This window comes from Megalops cyprinoides, chromosome 13 (genome assembly GCF_013368585.1).
Source record: "Megalops cyprinoides isolate fMegCyp1 chromosome 13, fMegCyp1.pri, whole genome shotgun sequence".
NCBI lineage: Eukaryota > Metazoa > Chordata > Actinopteri > Elopiformes > Megalopidae > Megalops > Megalops cyprinoides.
Genome location: NC_050595.1, coordinates 21,689,795 through 21,710,449, shown reverse-complemented (window position 1 = coordinate 21,710,449; position 20,655 = coordinate 21,689,795). Strand labels below are relative to the sequence as shown.

Below are 20,655 nucleotides of genomic sequence, written 5' to 3'. Positions count from 1 at the left end.
GTGATATTTATAACAGCACGCGGATCAAAAATCAAAAACGTACCAGCGAGGCAAACACATATTTCTGGTCTTTCTCCTGAAGGAAGACAAAGACATCAGAGAGGAGCAAAGCCTGGACCTCTGTTGGGAGATGAAGGAGGAGAGATTTAGGTTAAATGACACAATGAATGCATTGCAGAAGAGTAAAAGTGATGCAGCTACAGATTCAGGTTAAATGCGATAACGGCATTCTGAAAGTGCGAAGACAGAGGGGCTGTAAGATTCAGGTTAACTGTGAAACATGCCTATGTGAAAGAATAACAGACATGTTATTGAGAGATGCTGAGAGATTTAGGTTGAATGTGAGAAGAACACTGCCAAAGGAAAACAAAAATTTAAATTAAAATATTAAAAAAGATAAAGTTAAATGTAAATACTGCATAGTGATAATGCATAGTGAAAAAGGAACACAGATTTGGATAATGAGATGATTAAATACAAAAAAGCATTGTCACTAAGTGCAAAGACTAAAGAACTGGGCAAAATCAAGAGGAAAACAAGGCAACACAGGGGGAAAGAGACAGCATTAAATATATTCAGACTAAACCGGAAATTAAAGGACCGCAAGGAAAGGAGACAGGCAAAGAGACAGCTTAAACAGGACACAAAAGGAGGACAAAGAAATCAAGGAGAGCAGAGCTTAAAAAGGGACCAGAGGGTCCTGTGATAGAGGGGGAGAGCTGAGAGGGGGGAGAGGTTTAGACCGAGCAGGAGACCACACCTCTGTGAAAGAGGGGAAAGGCAGACTGTGAAAGAGGTGGAGGAGGGCGGGCGCTCACCCTTCAGTCGGCCTGCCGAGTTCTTCAGCTGCAGGGCGCCGTCGTGGAGAAGCCGCCGCCCCCGCATCAGGTCCTCGCGGGCGAACATCTGGCCGCTCTTCATGCGCATGATGGACTTGCTGTCCGTGCGGCTGTACACCTCCTTCAGGCGCCTCTTCTTCTCGTGCTCGTTCACCTTGCTGTCCACCGCCGCGATCACCTCCTTGACCAGCCGCAGGGCCTGCGTCACGTCCTTGTGGTCCTCCTCGTTCTCTGCACGGGGCAGGCGAAAGGGACAGCGGTGTGTTAGCCCTCCACATGGTTCTAGCTACTCACTTTTATATGACATTTCTGCATTTTATTGTGACTCATTACATTACATTACATTATTGTCATTTAGCAGATGCTCTCATCCATCTACTCTTAAATAGGTTATAATTTTATCCATTTATACAGCTGGATATTTACTGAGGCAATTCTGGGTTAAGGATAACCCAAGGATATAGCTCAGAGGTGGTATCTGAGAGGGCACAATGGAACTAACACATACAAAAACAAGCACATAGACACCTCTTCTTGGAAGCTGGTCAGCGTTCATAAGAACAGTAACCATCACATATGGACAGCAGCAGTTTGCTCATAGGTCAAGCCCATTTGCCAAGAAACCCACCCTGCAGTTGTTCAAACAGTGGTGGGTGGTTCAGCCACGAGAAGGCCCTGTTCCCTGGCAACAGTCCCTGGCCTGTCCCCAGCTTTCCTACTGCTAGCGACTGTGTCAGATTTCACACAGTGGTGCAACTCTGGAGGAACGCCTCACCTTTGGTGTGCTGAAGGATTCTCTGTAGTAGCACAGGGTACTTGGTTATCCGTTGCGTTACGAGTAATATACATTCCGGGATGCCTAGTCTTCGGACGATAGTGCTGCTCATCTTTTTCTGAAAGGCAAGCAAAGATTTTAGAAAATTACTCATTGCAGTCTGTATTGAAACAATATTTTTCAAAATACCTTTTGTTAGTGATGACAAAGGCTTCATCTACTCCAAAATGGACACAGCTTTCATGATATTCAGTAAATAGACTGTTTAAAAAAATCATAGTACCCTGCTAATGAGAGTGAAGTCTTTTGAATGGATCAGAAAAAAACAGTAATTTACTGAAGGCGGTAGCCTCATTCATTCCATGATTAATGGAGCCTCAGTCCTTCATCACTAACTTGTCATCTCCACAACTTTTTTAAAAAGAAATCAAACAGAATTTCCAAATTCTGAACAATTGTTACATTCGTCTGAACAATGACACTGTCAAACAAAAAACCTCCACATCCTCAGACAAAGGCAGTTAAGGAGAGAAAAAGCTTCCATCAGGGCAAATTCCACAGTGCAGATAAGCGTGCTTACCTTAATGAAAGCCTGGAAGCGCTTGTCTTTGGTGTGTAGCTCCTTGTAGAAGTTCACCGCCTCGCTGTGGCGGCTGCAGAACTTGCCATAAACCTTCTTCATGCGCTCTGCGTTGGAGCCCGAGAACTGGAACAGAAACGGATCGAAGTAAGCCTTCCCACCCAGCGCCACGACACAGTCACCGCGTCATTAATCAATGCTCTCCGCCGCGTCCCTGACGGCGCCCCCCCCCCCTTCTCACCTGGGTGACGAGGACGTCGCCGATCTTGCGGATGACGAAGCCGCCATCCTTGCCCTCCTGCTGGGACTCCCTCTTTCTCTCCAGGATGCGGCTAAAGAAGCCGGTGTGGATCTCCAGGAGGTCCTCCAGCACGGGGAAGACCCGCTCCACCGTCTGCGGCTCCAGCTGCACCTCCTTCACCAGCCCCTTGCTGTAGACGTCCGCCATGATCTTCAGCGTCCGCACGTGGTGCATCTCCGTCTGGATCAGCTCTGGGGGGAGGATGGCCGCTTTATTAATGTCTATGACAAAGCACTCCATAGGGTGCGGTTTACTGCATATGATAGAAGACTGACGTTGAACGATACGTTACAGTTTCATGGATTCTGTAAATCTAAATGGCTTGTGTTCAAACGTTGCAAATATTCTTTTCTGTTACAGTGTACACTTGCTTTGGAATATCACTTTGTGTGACTCCTTTCCTTAGTTCAATATAGCATGTTATACTGTGCATCAGCTCTGCTGGAGGATCAGGGGGTGGTGGGGGGGGGGTGATTTGGGGCGAGGCGGACACATTCTGGAACAGAGAGCTGAAGCCTTGACCGCTTCTGTCCAATACAATCACAGTCAAAGACACTGACGTAGCAACCTGCTTAAAATGTGCTTTCAGAGAATGATGTGGCAGAATTCAGATGGCGTGAGTATTTTAATCATCCTACCTCACCGGTATTGGAACCGGCTCAGTATTTCTGTCTGTCTGCTTGTGAGTATATCTGAGAAACTAGTGGTCTCTTCAATTTAGAAGTATATACACTGATGACAGTGTCCATGGCTTGGTCCCCCTCTTCATCTGAACCAGACTGTAGTGTATCAAAACCACTTAGTGCCAAAATACAGAACATCAGGCCGTTGGAATTTGGCTACCCAGCATATTGTGAACTTTCATGTGAAACACTGGCCACAAGAGGGAGCCTGTGTAAAAATGAGACATCAAAGAGGCAAAGGCCTGTACTCTCTGACTGTACTTGTTTTCCCATATTTCGTGCACAACACTGACCTTTGAAATATGTTGTCTGGCTTCTCAGGAATGCTTTGCATCCTGCAGTTAATCTTTTGTGACAGAGAGCAGCCGAGATCACAAGACCCAGCGCAGCGCTGTACCCAAAGCCGTGACGGCTCAGATGCTCTTACCGTAGATGACATCCTGTCTCTTGATGACGTCCTTTTTGAGCTGCTTCAGGTATTTCTTGTCCACGGTGAAGCTCCAGGAATCTGCCTCCAGCTCCTTGGCATCAGTCTCGAACTCGCCCATCAGCTGGCTGTCCATCATCTCTGTCCCTGATACAAACGGGCATTGAGAATGTGGCTCTGACCTGGGAGGACCTCAAAAACCTCTCTGCTAAGCTAATCAAAAACTACATAGGGTAAAGTTAACCAGATGAACCAATTCATTATATTCTCATTGATTTTACAAATTGAGTTCTTTGTATTTAAACCTTGTATATCCTTCCCTCAAGCATGATTTTCTTTTTAACTGTGCTAGACTTAACTAATAGATACAGTAAACTTTGCTCTCCACCTTTCCTTCAAACTAGAACTAGAACAGAAAAAATACTGTACATGTGCTACTTTCAGTAGTATAGTGCAAGTTAGACTTGATATTAAGACAAGGATATCTCTATCTCTAAAAAACTGCTCTGAGGAACCCAGATCACGTTCCTCTCTCCTTTGAATCCTGTGCTTGAGGAAATGGACTGGATTTCATTTCCAAGTCCCAGCTGAGCCCACACCTGCTCCCCAGCTGTGGGGTAGCACAGACAGGCAGACACACACACACAGGGGAGCGCTAACACCGCGTAACGAGGCGGGCCGCAAGGCGGCGGCTCACCTTCGTCCGTCAGGGACTCGGTGGACTCGTTGACCTTGCTGGTCTTGTGCAGCGAGTCGGTGGACTGGGACAGGTACCTCAGGCTCTTCAGCGGCATCTCGTCAAACACCGGGCTGAGCGGGCGAGATGGTGGTAAACAAATTAGCTTATAATGGTTCATTAACTTTATGAAAAAAGGCTAACAATAACATGAGTCATTTCAATAACTAGGCTGCGGTGTGCTGTAGGTGACAGACAGGGGTTAGGCTGTGGCAGTAAGACAGCAGGATGTGGTGTGGCTGGGCTGTGGGTGGGACAGAGGAAGTGAATGAGATTACACCTAACTAGGGGCAAAATGGTATTGGGCTGTGGGAGAGACAATGTTTAGCTGCAGGTGAGATGGTGTTGAGCTGTGTCAGAGAGGATGCTGAGCTATGGGTGAGATGGTATTGAGCTGTTGAGCTATGGGTGAGATGGTGTTGAGCTGTGGGAGAGAGGATGCTGAGCTATGAGTGAGATGGTGTTGAGCTGTTGAGCTATGGGTGAGATGGTGTTGAGCTGTTGAGCTATGGGTGAGATGGTGTTGAGCTGTGGGAGAGAGGATGCTGAGCTATGGGTGAGATGGTGTTGAGAGGATGTTGAGCTATGGGTGAGATGGTGTTGAGCTGTGGGAGAGATGGTATTGGGTTGTGGTGCAGACAGACAGCAGATGCAGACGTGTTTTACCCTGCGATGTTGCTAATGGAGATGCTCTTGGACAGGTTACTGCTGTTGAAGGGCATGATGCTGGTATGTCTGCGAGGTACCATCATCACGGTGGGGTCGTCTGGGGCTGAGATGGCGGACCAAGGCCGCTCCCGAGGCGTTGTGGCTGAAAACACGCAGACAGGTCAGGAATGCCACCTGCAGGCAGGTAAACAGCACCGGAAAAACATGTCTGCTAAGCCTTGGAAAATGATGGGGGAACTTACTTTTACTTCTCAAAGTGACGGCAGGCATTGAGGCAGAATCTGGTACTGCATACTGCTGTTGCTGTTTCTGTTGCTGAAATCAAACAAAAAAAATTAAAATTCTTTTTTTTTCCCACACACAGCATGATGCAAAATTATCAAGAAGGACAACACACCACACAAAGCTATCAAATATCATATTATTTGAAACCATGAACATGGGAGGAAGTAGATAAAAGAACAAAGGCATCACTCTATCCCTGCCTCCTCACATATTAACAACCAAACACTGAGCACCAAGATAAGCTTGATGTCCCATGATGTCAATGTGGAGGATTAGTGCAGGTTGCTCTGAGGGTTTTAACACAGCTACATAGCACATTAATATGTAAATGGACTTGTAATGAGAACTAAAGCAGTGGATTGAGAGATCCAGCTTTGTTTCGAAATAACCCTCTCAAGAACCCCTTGAGAATAGTTATATCTTGGACAATGTCAGGTCACCCCTTACAGAGCATAGTGAAAAAACTACAGCAAAAAAGAGACAACTACACAGAGAAATCTTAAAAAGAGGAGGAAAAAAACAAAAACAACAACTCCCAGCATGCATGTATTTATAATCGACTTTCCCATCAGCAGCCAGATGAAATGTTATCTGTGTATCAAACTACTTCTCTGATATTACCCCTGATATGATCTATCCAGATGGCTGAAAAAAAATCAGTGTGTCTACAAGCTCTTAGTGTTCATTAAAAATGCTGAGCAATTCAAAATCCTTTGGGGCATCCATTTATAGATCATGAAAATCATACTTATGTTCACTATTCTAAGAGAGAGATTTTAGAATAGTAAAACTAATTCTTCAAAGCTGGCCTTTTTAAAACTCCCTCAAAAAAACAGCTTTAAACCATTTTTTTTTCAATAAAATGACATGTTTCTTCACACTCCTCCTAGCCAGATGGAATGGTGGAAGGATCAAACACTTCAAGCCAACTATATCCAGTGTGACTTCTACTACCCATCATTTTCAGGGTAACTGGAATGTTAACACCATTCACTGGCATGGGATCAGAGCCAGTACAACAGCTGGTGTCAAACTTTCCTGCTTAGCTTCACTGCTGCCATTTCAGTTCACATCTGAGCATTATCTTCTCTCACTACAGTACTGTGGAGTGCCACGACAGCCTGCAACTCTGCATCAATTCAGTACTCCTTACTCCTTACCTGCTCAGTAATCAGTTCATTACCAAATCCATACCGACTCAGTTGCACTGGCCGCATTTGGGCAAACGTGCCCGGTTTGAAAGACAAGCTGAACCTGGAACAGCGGAGACACACAGGACCGGAGTACCACTTACCTTCATTTTGACCTTGGCACAAAGTGGGAGGGATTCCCTGCAGCCCTTGTGAACGTGTGCATTGCAGTCTGAAACAAGACACAGATTCAACCAGTCAGTCGCCGGTGACAGCGAGAAGGAAAACACAATCCCATCAAAGCCCCTATTAAGATAGAAACGGTTCCAAAAACATGGAGGCACCACTATAAACACATACGGAGAACATTACACCATGAGCGCCAACGGCCTCTCTGTCTCTGAAAATGAAAGGACACATTGATTTGCCAGACACATGCCTGTCTGATCCTCTAAAATCTAAAACCCACATTCAGGTTACTCTGCTGGCTTCTAGGTTATCAGTTTCAACTTCCGTTTGACAGAAAACAAAAACACATCAAACGGGGAGAGGTTAACACTTGTCCACCTGACTCTATCAGATGTTACCTGCAACACAATGTCATTGTGGCATTAAACTACAACAAAACTAAAACCTGTGTGGCCACTTCAACCACATAAGGAATGGAAAGTCCGCACGCAAAACACTCAAAGACACTGACCTTCTATCAGCTCTGAATAACCACATATCCCCAGTATCAGTTGTGCTTCCCTAATTGAAAACATCATTCAGAAGAAATTCTGCTTCTGTCAGAAATGGAACATCTAAAATTTATTTTGTACCAGCTTACCTTTCTCAGGCCTTGGAGCTTAAATGACTGACCTTCGAACACAAACTGTCTTATTTACTGTACACATTCAACATAGACACACCCAGTTAAAGGTGAAGACGACTCTAAATGGCCGTATAACAGCAGCTTATCTACTGTATGACAGAAAGAGAAGTCCGAATACTGCCAGGATCAGATGCAGGCCAGAAATCAGCTGATAGAGAAAACAGTGTACCAATGCGAACAACAAAGGGTTAAGCCACACACCTGCAGACATCCCCATCAGACAGCCATACAAATGTAAAACACGTGAGGAGAAACTAACAATGTGAGTATTGTCAGAGCTCCCAGTTCAAACTGTTAACGACTGACGTGAGACTGCAGTGTGGGGTGTGTTATTGTCTCTTTTCATAGCTGTTCTGGTGCATAACCTAATTCTGAGTTCTTTCAATATCTGAAACTGATTCATATCTGACCTCCCCTGAAAAAGCTGGCCCAACGCAGAGAAAGCAGCATGGACACAGCTGGTTTCCTTCAGTGGCAAAGATCAAAACACCAGCTGATTGGACGCTGTTTGTCTGCCGGCTAATACAGAAAGCTCTCATTGGAGCAGTCTCTCACCGTCCCTCACAGGGCTGAAAAATGGGATTTCCCCAAATGACACTGCACTTCCCACTACTGTCATCTTCCTAAGAGACTAAAAAACACTGATTAACAAAACAGGCAACAGAGGCAGTGGCTTCCAGCACCCACTCTCTTGAACATTCTAGAAACTTCCCTATACTCAGAAGTCCGGCACTGCAAACGACTGCCTAGAAACGCAATAACAGACTTTTGAATTAATATTTTTAAATATAGCAAACACTTTTCTACAGTGACCTATACTGCATTGGGATTTGCACTGTGAAAGAAAGTAGTAAATATTCATAGAAAATGCAACATGCAACTACCTGACTGCAGAGCCCCATCAATTAAAATGACAATTAAAATAAAAAATCCCTGAGTGCAGCCCCAGCAGACATTAAAACTGGCTGTCATGACTAGCCATCAGCACAAATACAACAGCAAGCAGACACGCTGCAAATATTGGTTAAACTGGCAGATTATAGCAGGTCTGAGGCGGATGAACCAGCATGTGGCCCGAGGAAGTCAGTCTGTAGTAGTCAGTGGAAGATGGTGAGTCACTCTGTCATCCTAAACAGGCTCATTATGGCAGAATTATCAGATCAATATTGCAGGAGATTATTGTAGAGACAGTAATATGCTGTTCTAGTATAGAACATTGGATAGAAGATCACAGTCATGTGACAACTACCTGAAGGTATAGAGGAGCTCTAAGCAAATAACTCACTTCAGTCAATATCTAGAGATGGGTGATGGGCATAATATTTCTGCGAATTCTAGTCTTGTATAGCTTTTTATATGGAGATCAAAATAATACAGACTGCTTCCAAAACATGAATGCTTTCCTTTCAGCTACACAAAACTATTTTTTTGCCTCTTTGAAGGAATGAGAAGGTGTTAGGAGGGTTTTTTTTTAGAGCCTCATCTCTGTTTCTTTGTAGCACTTCTGGGCGTGCAGCAAAATGTTTTGTACTTCAACTCCAACAACCAGCCAGGAAACTCCACCAAAGACACAAATAACATTCAGAGTTTAAGTCACGGGGCAGTTAGAATCTTTAGTTAGTCAGAGAGCGCTGTAAAGATGCATGGTACAATAAACATGATTATTCTTCTGCAAGCAACAATCTCTACAGTATGCTGCTTAAGTTCAGTCTTAAACCCAGACAACCTGTCAGTGACGCAATGTAGACCGTAATCATCTGAGGCAAAATTACTCAAATCGACTTGTTTATAAAACATATGAACATGAAGTCATTTCCCCTATTCTTGGATAGGATTGATCATGCTGCATTTCAAAGGCTGAATGGAGTTGAATATGAGTCATTGTAAACTAAGAGGTGTTCTGGTAGATGGGAGCTGTTCATGCTAGTGCTAGCTCACCAGAGAAAAAGGTTAAATCAGTAGAGAAGTTAAACTTGTGCACTCTGCTGTTGATTGTAAAAGAAGAACTTAATACGTCACGTTTAAAGTTTGTTTTGGCACATCCAATGTCAATATCACAAGAGGGATGGTCACTATGTTGAGTTTTTTATTTCATTTCTGCCCTGTAGAAGACAGAATTGAGAAAATGATAATCTACAGCTTTCTATTCATTAATTTTTCAAAAAGTACTGATCCCCCCCCCCCACCAAAATCCAATTTGTGTGGGTTATCAGATTTTACTGAAGACTCCTAAAATATATAAATGAGTTACTTTTAAAAAACACTAAAAAAATGTGCACAAATGCCTCATTTTGATAACTTAAGTAGGGCTTGTATGAGTATTATATAAATTGAACACATGACTAACAGTGCATGCTGCCAAACTTCAAAGAAAATGAAATAAACACTTTTTCCTAGAATATGTGAGCAGGGCTGAGGCAGAGTATTGACAGGAAGTTCCCTTTTAAAACAAAGCCATAAATGAGTAAATGCGTCTGAGAGGACTGACGTCTCCCAGCAGCAGCCGGGGTTAGGGGTGGGGGGCGGGGGCCGGGGGAAAGGGTGATGCAACCCAGTGTAAAACTGAAGAGGCTGGCTGGGCAGAGCGCCATCTCTCCCTTGCTCCTGCTCTGACTGCTAACCCCCCCCCCCACACCCCCACCCCCCCAAACACACAGACACACACACAGACACACTCCTTAGTCCTACTTCTATCTATGCAGTTTCAAAACAGTCCACAAGACTGACAAGAACTACAGGCCCAAGGCTTTTCTTCCCAACTCCCTGTCAGCAGCACACAACAAAGCCTACAGTGTCAGGCTGTGCTCTGGCATGTGCAGTGTTTTTGCCATTTCAGTTCGGGGTTCTGTTCCACGGTACTCGCAAGCAGATAACATCAGTGTGTCGCAATCACCATCGTAAAAAAAGAAAAAGTTTTTTGTTTTATAATATGGCTGAATGGTTCTAGGCCAACATCATAACAAGGACCCTCTCTTCACATAAACAGCAAAGATATGCCAGTTAAAGATGTCTGTGCTCCCTTGTAGGCAGGACCATAAGCCATCTACGGCTTCAGGTCTTTTGTGTAAATGTAAACGCACCCTTGGTAATGCTGGGTGGCTGGAAGAGGTCCCTGACTGGCTCCCAGTCCAGACATTACTCAGACACCAGATGGAGGACTGTCACCCTGCTGCACCCACTACACTGCTTCTGAGGTAAAAATATACCATAATCTCACCTTTTACCCCAAAATACCCAGCTTTCAGTGGGTGTAACTGAAATACTGCCAGCTTCAAATGCAAACAGCTTTCCAAAACAGCCTCACTCTAATGGAAAAGAGCCTAAAGCACAGCATGCAAAGATGTAAAGTTTTATACTTGGAATAAATAAAAAAAATGTTATGCACAACATATGTATGCATATGTATATAATACATTTAATTAATTAACTGTTAAATTATTTAAAGGAGAAAGCCAAATATAACAGCAAGGACAAAAATATCATAATTCCATTATATATACATAATATATACTATATATATACTGATATACAGATATATCAAAGGTATGCTTGCAGATTAAAAAAACAACTTAAGTGATTTGACTGTTAATCACCATTTATTCTGCCTCGCCAACAGAGCTTTGTGTGACAACTGTGAAATGACAATCCCATCTCCTAGCAAACCCTATTAGGACTGGACAGAACTTTGTCACCTTTAACAAAGGTACCATCCATGCCAAAGATAGGGCACTTCCAAAGAACAGCCAACAGTAAAGCTTTCCTGCGTTGATGTATCTACAGCTGATTGAAGCAAAGCCAGAACTCTGACAGGAAGCAGGAAGTGATGTCGCCATTTACTGTAATGGCAAGTTTCCTTTTTTTGGCCTCTTTCTGAGCACTGCCACAGTCTTGTGAAACAAGCAACATCCTCTTCAGACGCCTGCAGCAGACGCCTGCAGCATGGCTGCATATCCACAGCACCTCCACAGCAGAACAGCTCATTTTCCTTTTGCTTGAATGAGGCACTGAAATTGTGCCCTGCATGGTAAAGCTGAGATAGGAAACCAAACCTGTCATTCTATAAGGCTTCCTCAGAAGCTCCGAGATGGCCACATGAGTGCATGTTCACAAATCAAGCTGGAACTTAAGGAGGAAGTTGCACAACACAGATGGGCCAACATCAAATTCAGCCAACTGTGCCCGACTCGCAACATTTCCACATTAGACAAGAAAGCCAGAAACAGCACTCAACACTTATTTTGCAGCAAATGCCACCGATGCACATCAATAATCAAACATTGGTCGGTAGGTTTTACATTAACTTCTGCTAAACTAACTGAGGGAACTTGCGCATGCAACAACAGAAAGAGCCACTCGCACGCAAATCCAGGAGAGCAGTTCCCCTGCCACTGTGTCATTTCCTGGTCTCTTACTTGTGCAGTAGGAGGCATCCTTAGTGTTGATAGCTTTGTTACACTGGTAGCACTGGACCGAGAGGGCGGAGTTTACAGCGCTGAAAAGATGTCCATTCAGGGTTTGCTTCTCCTTCTCCTTGGCCTCTTTCTCTTTATCTCTGCTCTTGTCTTTGTCTTTTTCCTGTGCAGAAAAAAAAAATGATTAGGACCAGAAACATCCCAAGTCATCCCACCCACATCCTTCATACTCTCCTAGGTTTTTGCAAAGTTTTCTTTTTTTCCTATAGCTGTGCAATCAAACCCTGAGAACCGCTGTCAATACGGTGCATTAGGTGGCCAATTACCTGGAACTCCTTTGTGCTAACAGTAAATTACATTGAAACCAGACACATACATCATAGCCCTTCACTGACAACAGGAATCTTCAAAATCCATTATAGCAAATCATCCTCTTACCATTGGTGCATGATTTTTTGTGACAGGAGTGCATTAACATTCCTTCAGTTTAACAGTGGCCAGTTGATTTTCAAGTCAATTTGTCTAATACCTCTAATACTGGCTGGTACTTTGGGTGACAAATAGGTTCTATTGCTGTTCTTCATGTTAAATATATATTAATGTGTCTAAGTATAAAATCCAAAAAGTAAGGAACATATGTTTAGTAGATGTCAAAATACTTGGAAAACAATTGAAAATTACTGACACTTTCATGGGTCTAAGTCCGTGCATAAAATGAAAAATGCATTTTCTCTAATGTTTAGAGATATGTTAAAAGCAATATGCATATGCAAATGCTTGCGACAAGGTCATTTTGTTTTGTATCATTTGTCCTACATTACCACAAATAAAAATACATACCTCACATATTTGGATCTCATTTTTTACAATAAATATTTAAATACACTGATTTTTATAAGGGAAAGCATTCAGTATCAAATTCATCTCATTAAACCTCAATTTAAAACCACAAGCTTTAAGAGTGTTCCTCTTGCTGAGCTACACATCCACACACATATAGTTGCTATTCCCCATTATCAAGCAGTTCTCTTTTTATTTCTTTACTACAATTGGTTATTGTCACTTTACTCTTTACATTTTACCTCTTACAGATCTGACAGACAATATTTAGGCAGGAGGACCAGCTGTACACAGCACAGTTGTACACATCAAAACTACTGATGTAATATTGTTTATGTCTGCAAATATTCATAATTCCAGGGCTTTTTAAGTGGAAAACGAAACCATACATAAAAGCCATCCACTACCACTGCCAGAAATGAAAATGGTACCACATTACATCCAACTTTCTTCTCAAATAATCCATACATCAACATGAAACTAGGCCATTTTCTTAAATGATCCTCCACAAATCAGTAAAATAGACAACTAAAGCGCTGAAAAAGCTCCACATTTCAAGCACAGAGGAAGTGAGAAGGCTGTGGGTGAGAGGGAGTCTGGTTCATTAAAAGTCGCAAAGAAAACAGGCAAGAAGACAGGCAGCAGGAGTGCGTGAGAGAGGGAGGAAAAGAAGAGCAGAGAGAGAGAGAGAGAGAGAGGGGGAGAGAAGGAGAGAGATCTTCCCTTCGCCTCGACCCAAAGTTCCCGACAGCACTGGCGCTCTCACGCTAAGCCGCCTACCTCCAGCCCCAGGAAATCCTTCAGCTTCAAGGAGCGGCCCTGGCCCTCAAAGAACTTACGGTACAGCATCGCTCTGGAACCAGCTGCTGCCTCTACGGCCGCAGAACTAGCGCTCCCATGACGGCAGTGGCGGAAGGTGGAGGAAGTGCGGGAGCGGTGGCAGGGGGTGCTGTGGCTCTGCCTCTGTCCCTGACTGTGCCTCGCAAAGGCTCATCTTAAAGACACAGAGCTGCAACTTCCGCACCCTGCTAATGCTTATTTTTAAAGTGAGGGAAATCACCCTGGATGATCTTAAAGTGGACTGGCAATGCCAGGGCAAAGGTCTGACACATTCTGCCAGGCTGTGTTGGTACAAAATGGCACTTAATGTCAGGAAGTGGCAAATGTGTACGCTGAGGTTGTGCTGTTGGTCACTACCATGGCTACTTGGCTACTACGCCCGTCTTTCAATAGTGCTCGAAAATAATATGTGCAATCTATGCCCATACTGTACACAGTCTCAATCGGTCATTATCCTAAGAAGTCCATTTGAGATGGTGCATACATAGCAACAGCAGCTTTACACAAACTGTCTACCAATATAGTCCAAATTATTCAGAGAATGTTGGCTTCTGTAGGAAGAAGGGAGATTTTCATAGTGCTGGCACTTTAAAACCACTGCTCGTCACAGAAAAGGTCGAAACCACCATGTGTCTCATCTTCCTGTTGAACTTCCTCTACTGCGGGGAGATAGAAGCGCAAACATTATCTCACTGCTGACTTCTCTATGTGAGATTCAAGGGGAGGGGCTTAGCAGCCTTCCAGCTGTCACTGGGACAGGGCTCCACCTGAATCGGCGACTTGACATCATTGGACAGCTATACTCTGAGGTCCCAAAATGCAAAGCACTCTCCCATCTTTCAGACAGTTTCACAAAAAAACAAACCTTTACAGGCTGAAGTACCCTGCATAATGTGCAACACACACACACACAATGGTAACACTCAGCTGAGCACAACATCAAGCTAAACTGTGGATTTTACCTCACCCTACCAAGCAACTATTCAAAGTCAACACAATGTGCACCGGCTGATAATGTGGATTCCATGTTCTCATGGGCGTGCATTCACAATTTCCCTAATGACTAAATTTAGAATCAGTACAAATAAATAATAGCACACAGGCCCAGTGGCCTTGTTGCAGACTCTAATACAGCGTTCGATTTCAAATTCTCCAAGGTTTGATCTATGCTCTAAAAAAAAATCCGTGCTGCAAAACGATGCTGCATCTGAAAACCTTGCGCAAGCATACAACGTCATATTACTGTATGGTCACAGATGATTTGGTTTGAATGCTGTTTTTCTGAGAAGATAATGGCAGGTGTTGACCTTTAATGAACTCTGCTTGGCTTGCCAATACCTGCTTTTGTCACTGCCCTAGTACTTCCTATTAATGACCTGAGCAATGCCAATCAATTATACAAGTGCATGTTTTTTGAACTTCACACATAAAGTAAATATACTGGTCAACTAACGGAAATTAAGCTGCCAAGCTAGCTAGAAAGCTACATAGCTAGAATTAACTGCCAGGGGCTAGGAAGTCAACTAGCTAATATCTTTATCTATCTCTTTTCATTAAAGTATGATATTAATCATTATATACAAATTAATGATTAATATCATACTGTTAAATCTGAGGAAAGTTAGTATCATAGCTTGTTAGTGCAACAGTTTTCTGTGGCACTATTGCACTGTTTTTAACCAAATGGAATACAGCTCACCCTGCTGTCTCTTTCCCTCTCTGTAACACATAGCTGGCCCTGTGTGGATACGTGATACCCCACGTCCCTTGTGTGTTCTGCCGGGGTGCACTTACCTTGGTCTTTTTGTACATCTTGCTCTTGAGGTAGCTGAAGGTCCGGCTCACCTTCGTCACACCTTTGCCCTCACTGTCACTTCTGAGGGGGCCAGGGTCCTCTTCAGAAATACTGATGGGGAGGAACATTAATTTTATTTTTTAAAGGCTTGTAAAATATTTTCTTCCTTGCTTTTTTAAAATCAGTCAAGATATAAATTGCCTAATTACAGGCAATATAACAGGCAAATGAGGGAAACTCCAATAAATACCCTCCAGACAAATCATCAAAGACATTGCTAATCCTCTGAGAGGTTCATACAGTTAAAGTGTAGACAGCAGACACATTACCTATATCCCAGGGAGCCAGAGGCGCTGGGTAAGGTCCTCATGCCTGAAACAGAAGCAGACAGAACAGCTGAAATACTGGAACATCACTGACTGAGGCATATCACGCAGTAAGAGGAGAGATGTAAAACAAGATCATGCTAATTATTTAGAAAAGAATGACTGAACAGCCTTTAAATGAAGCTTGTCAGTTTTTGTAAGGAAAACAATATGCTACTGTAGTGTTCCCAGGAAATGGAATTCTAGGAAGTAAATTCTAAGATTTAAATTCTAAATTCCAAGATTTTTCAAAGCAGAAGCTATGCTTTCCACATCACACAGAGCAGCAAGACTTATTACGCCTCTGTACTACAGGGATCTGGTCAGCATGCCCCAAGACATATCCATATAAATAAATACCACAGAAGAGGGTTGTCTAACTTATTCAACCCATGCCCATGCTTAAAAATGTTTAATGTTTAAACAGTGCATCTTCATTTAAAAGATTTCCTTAATACAACCAAAATGCTAAGTCCCAGACAAAGCCAGAGTGCAGGGTCAGGCCATGAAAACGAAGCTAAGCGATCAGGGGGCATGCTTAACAGCTCTATTCTGAACTGCAAGGACTGAACAGGGAATAATCACTATTAGACACATCTGTTATGAATCTAATAGAGCAGCAGCATTACAGCCTTAGCTGATACAGACCTACTTTGAAGTGAACCCTGACCTGATTTGAGCTACATGTGAGAGTGGAGGGAAAGGTGTACTTCTCAATACAAAAGGCAGCAATGAAATTCACTTCAGGGCATAGGTAACATATAGGAATAAGTAATATATAGGAATAGTCTTTGATACACACAGAAAGTGAGACAAATAAGGACAGAGGGAAAACCTTCAGATATGACCAGCTGTGATCATTTTTCTTTAAGTAAAGATGTGGGCGGACTTCTTAGGCTGGCCTGCAGCTCACTTATAGGAGGAACAACATCTCCATTTACACAAAGGCTGCTGATGTGGATATTGAAATGGGAGAATTGATGGTTATTCCAGATGGGGGTCTGGATCTCTCTCAATATCTGAGTTCCGCCGCAGTCTTTTTAAAGAAGCAGCCGTCACACTGATACTTGCTAATACTGGAGATTTTTTACAAGAACTGAAGATTGAAAAAAATAAGTTCTTAGTAAGATAGCATCTTATTACTGACCCTTGTAAAAGAGGTCATAACAGCTTTTTAACTTAATGCACAGTATGGTAGGAGATTAATGTATTTTTGGACAGGATTCATGTTTTAGCTGTAATACCACTCAAAAGTCACCAGTTTCATACCAGTCAAATACTTCCTTACCGCATAGCACATGCACTTCTTAATAACAGACAAAAACAATTAGTGTGCACTTGTTAGTGTTACTTAAAACTGAGAGAAATCAGATGCCAAAAGCAGAAATGTTCAAACAAATCCAATAATGACCACTGCCAGAATTTTTCTGTTTACCTCCAAGATAAAGAACATTATTCAGGAACGCTGTTTGGGTTAAACCGATCCAAAAGAACATATTTTTGAGACTGAAGCTAGCAAGCTGGTCAAGTTTGGAGAAAATTCACTGATGTAAAATGGATATACAGGAAGTGAATTACTGGGTCCAGATAAAAAGTGTAGATAAGGTCTTGTCTGGCCTGAGACATTATATGTATTGCAAAAACAAACACAATGAGGTGTCCCCAGGGTCTTTCTACAAAGGGAAGACGCACAAGCCGTCACTCGTATCAGCTCAGTCTTATTAGAGCCAGAGGGTTTATTCAGTGAGCGACACATTCGTTTAGTAACAGCTGTAGCATATTAAACAGGGACTCGGGCACCATTCTTTGGGGGGGTATGGGTGTGTACTTACTGCCAGACTCCTCCTCATCACTGGATGAAGAGCCAATAGAAAAGACAGTTTTAGATTTGGGGAGGATTGGCGAGATGCTGAAGGAGAAGGAGATTCGCCTCTTTGGCCGAGTCCGTCCCATCGCTGTGGGGGGGGGTTCCATTCCCAAGCACAAAGAAATCAGAGTACCATCTCATTAACACAACGCACAGATTGGGACGTCATCACTACCCACACATACCCGAGAAAAGGGGCATTTAGCCTGAGACACACAACCCTCCAATCACCACTCAGGGGGTGGGGGAGGATTAGGAAGAGAGGAAGGAGGACCCATAATCCAAAAGCAAAAATAAGGGCGGGGCAGGGAAAATCCACCAATCAGGATCTTCAGTAAGACACGCAACAAATGAACAGAGAGGGGTGGAGGTGAGACGGTAACCACGGGTGACGACCTCAGTGTGGACACCGAACGCAACAGACCGTGAACATCCCAACAAGGACCAGAACGCCCACACCAGCGTGCTACCACAGGAGCTTTGAGGAAGAGAGGAGAAGGGGTGGCAGGGGAGCCAGGATTGCTTCTCAGGTAACAACTAGGGGGCAGCACTCACCATCCAGCTCCCTCTGGCTGATGGCCAACATGGACACCGATTTGGTGAGGGGCAGGGTCATGGAGGGGCAGCTGTGCCTGACAGGGCGGAGTCTTCCAGATTTCTGTCATGAAAGAAACACAAAAAAAATACCACAGGAAAGAAAAGGAAAAGGTGAGATATTCTCTTCCTGTTGCGGGTATCACTGCCAGCCTGTAAGTGGCTGGCTTAACACAGAAATATTTTGGTTACCTGGCTGTCCAGGCTGCTGCATTCTCCCAGGTCGGACTCCTGCTCCTCCTCGGTGAGGGACACCAGCGACCCTCGCTCCTCGCTCTCCTGTCTGGGCAACCGTCGGGGGTCCCGCGGGGACGCACCCTGTGGGGGGGAGTCCTTGACCCCTTCCCTGTCAGCAGTCAGGCCCTCCAGACTGTAGCTGCAGCCAAAACCAACAGCACTGGGGGGTTAGGATGACCGAGGCTCCACACAGCCAGTGAAGAAGCGGATGGCACTGATCCATCTCTTAAAGGGAACAGCCGCATCCACCTCTCTCCAACATACTCCTCTGTCAGCCTCTAGCTGAGCCAGTTCAGATTCTGATTAAAGGAACCAACTGGAAATGCAGAACCTTACAGACGAGGGCTTCCATAAGTGCTGCAATATTTGACTTATACCCCCATTACAGTTTGCCCCGTGCATACATGTGTAATTTCAGTGCATGATTTAAGTGCACAGTGCAGCAGAGATTAGCCAAACAGGAGGCACTAAAGTACAGCCTCAAACAGGGTGGACAATGTCTGCTTAGCTGTGCGCTTAAATTTCTGCACTTTTGCTATATAGCTTCCTCTCTCAAGAAAGTTCCAACCACAAGGGGATGTATGCTAGGGGACAGACCGGCTTACAGGGCCACTTGTTTGTGAGCACAGACCACGCAGACAGACCCAGGGCACTGAACCCATGCACCACCCCACAGCAGACACATGCAGCATTCCCACTGGGCTCTGAGAGAGCCAGCACCGGGCACAGGGGGGTACCAGACCCATTGCTTCAGCTGAAGGCCAGCACCGGGGCTGGCTGCCTAGAGGTATGAGCACTGTTGTGGATCAAGTAGATTGCATGATCCTCTCTACAAGGACCTGTTCACCAAATAAGGAGGGGGGGGAGGGGAGGCAGCACCAACACCAAGAGCAGGGGAAATGCAGGAAACACCCAAGCTTAAATATGAGAAACCAAAGCAACACTGCTGCATCCAAGGGAAGGGAGGCTGGACAACCTGAGCTGTTAGCGTAGGGATGTTTACTAGATTAACATCAGACGTGCAGGCTATTTCTGCTAAACTGCCAAAAAAAGATTTGATCAGCAACTGTACTGTACTGTACCGCAAGCTACGGTTAGCCATCTCATAGTTTAAATTTAATGTGCCCTCCTCTCATTATTAAAAAAGAATGTAAAGAGGCTAGCCATATTAATAGTTGAAAATAAACTGCATATGCACGCATTGTACAGATTAGAGATAGTTTTAAGTTGGATGTATCTTCTCTAGACTATCAAATAAGGAAATGATACGAGATCAAACATTTATAAATATTAAAGCCCACAACAGCAGTGTTTCAATGTTTCAAACAAAGCACAGCTCACCTGACATCTGGCTCACTGATGAAGATGACTATATTGGTCATTTTGCACACAAAACCTTGTCTAAACTCTGCCCAGCACAGCTTTAAGATGCATGCTAACCCTCCTGCAGCACTCTGGCTCCAGACAAACCAACAGGAAGAGCTTCTTTCTCGTTTTCTCTCAAGACACAGCTGGCGGAAATGACTGTCAAATATCACGCTATCTGAGCTGCACCAGCACTGACCTGGTAACCAAAGGAGGGGAGTGGGGGAAGAGATGGACAAGGCTGGTGGTTAAAGTGGTGGAGTGGGGAGGGGAGCATGCACGCACGCAACCACACAAAACCATGCAAATCTAAGCGCATGCAACACTCCACTGCGCAAGGCCCTCCCTGCAGTAGCTGGGTGGGGGGGGAGAGAGCTGTGCATTTTGACCTCCCTCGTGGCCACACCGTACCTTCTGCTACTAATCTCATCCGGGTCGGGACTGAGGGGGACTTCCGAGGGACACCAGCTCATACTGGGAGGGCAAGCGGGCGGGGGGACGGGGACAGGGACGGGGGGACGGAGTGGGGTGGGGCAGGGTGGGGCAGGTGAGGGAGACAGAGATAAGAAGAGGATGGAATTACTGGGATGAGGGAAAATCAATGTGGTGATAAAACAGAGAGAGTGGCGACTACACTGGTGTTCCCTTCGCCTTTGAGGAATCGCATTAAACATTAATAGATGTATAAATATGGGTTTAAGTCCATATTCTAGGGTTCACTAGGTAAAGAGGTGTAGTAAAGTGCATTTCTAGCATGAAGCAATTCCTTTACGGAAAATATGTTTTTCTGTAGTATACCATACATTCTGTAGTATACCGTAGGTATTTTATCACTCAGGCAAATTTAGAGAGGTAGGTTTTTAGCATTTTTTCCTGCAATCAATACTGTGGTACACCATTAGAAATGAAATGGAAGAACTGAGGAATCTTTGCAATACCTTCTTCTATGAAAGGTGGGCTTCCCATCCCCCAGACTTCGCAATGAACTGAAAAATGATGGATGGAGAGTAATAAGTGCAAGGAAGAAAAGATGAAAAGGAT

At 44.1% G+C, this 20,655-nt stretch overlaps 1 protein-coding gene across 3 annotated transcripts in view; it reads right to left on the bottom strand.

The window, feature by feature from the left end:
• The window catches only part of LOC118787761 (A-kinase anchor protein 13-like), a 66,464-nt gene that overhangs the window by 7,439 nt on the left and 38,370 nt on the right, over positions 1–20,655 (bottom strand). The window contains exons 9-26 of one of the 3 annotated variants that reach the window (XM_036543417.1): positions 20,553–20,600; positions 20,026–20,088; positions 18,205–18,388; positions 17,974–18,076; positions 17,384–17,506; positions 15,516–15,558; positions 15,186–15,297; positions 11,712–11,874; positions 6,590–6,657; positions 5,253–5,325; positions 5,008–5,152; positions 4,303–4,415; positions 3,606–3,752; positions 2,436–2,686; positions 2,195–2,320; positions 1,615–1,732; positions 819–1,070; positions 44–120 (exon numbers count right to left, since the gene is read on the bottom strand). In XM_036543417.1, coding sequence (XP_036399310.1) covers positions 44–120; positions 819–1,070; positions 1,615–1,732; positions 2,195–2,320; positions 2,436–2,686; positions 3,606–3,752; positions 4,303–4,415; positions 5,008–5,152; positions 5,253–5,325; positions 6,590–6,657; positions 11,712–11,874; positions 15,186–15,297; positions 15,516–15,558; positions 17,384–17,506; positions 17,974–18,076; positions 18,205–18,388; positions 20,026–20,088; positions 20,553–20,600 — 2,209 coding nt within the window. The remainder of the gene's footprint in view (positions 1–43; positions 121–818; positions 1,071–1,614; positions 1,733–2,194; positions 2,321–2,435; positions 2,687–3,605; positions 3,753–4,302; positions 4,416–5,007; positions 5,153–5,252; positions 5,326–6,589; positions 6,658–11,711; positions 11,875–15,185; positions 15,298–15,515; positions 15,559–17,383; positions 17,507–17,973; positions 18,077–18,204; positions 18,389–20,025; positions 20,089–20,552; positions 20,601–20,655) is intronic. The other 2 variants (XM_036543419.1, XM_036543418.1) reach the window with 2 other exon arrangements.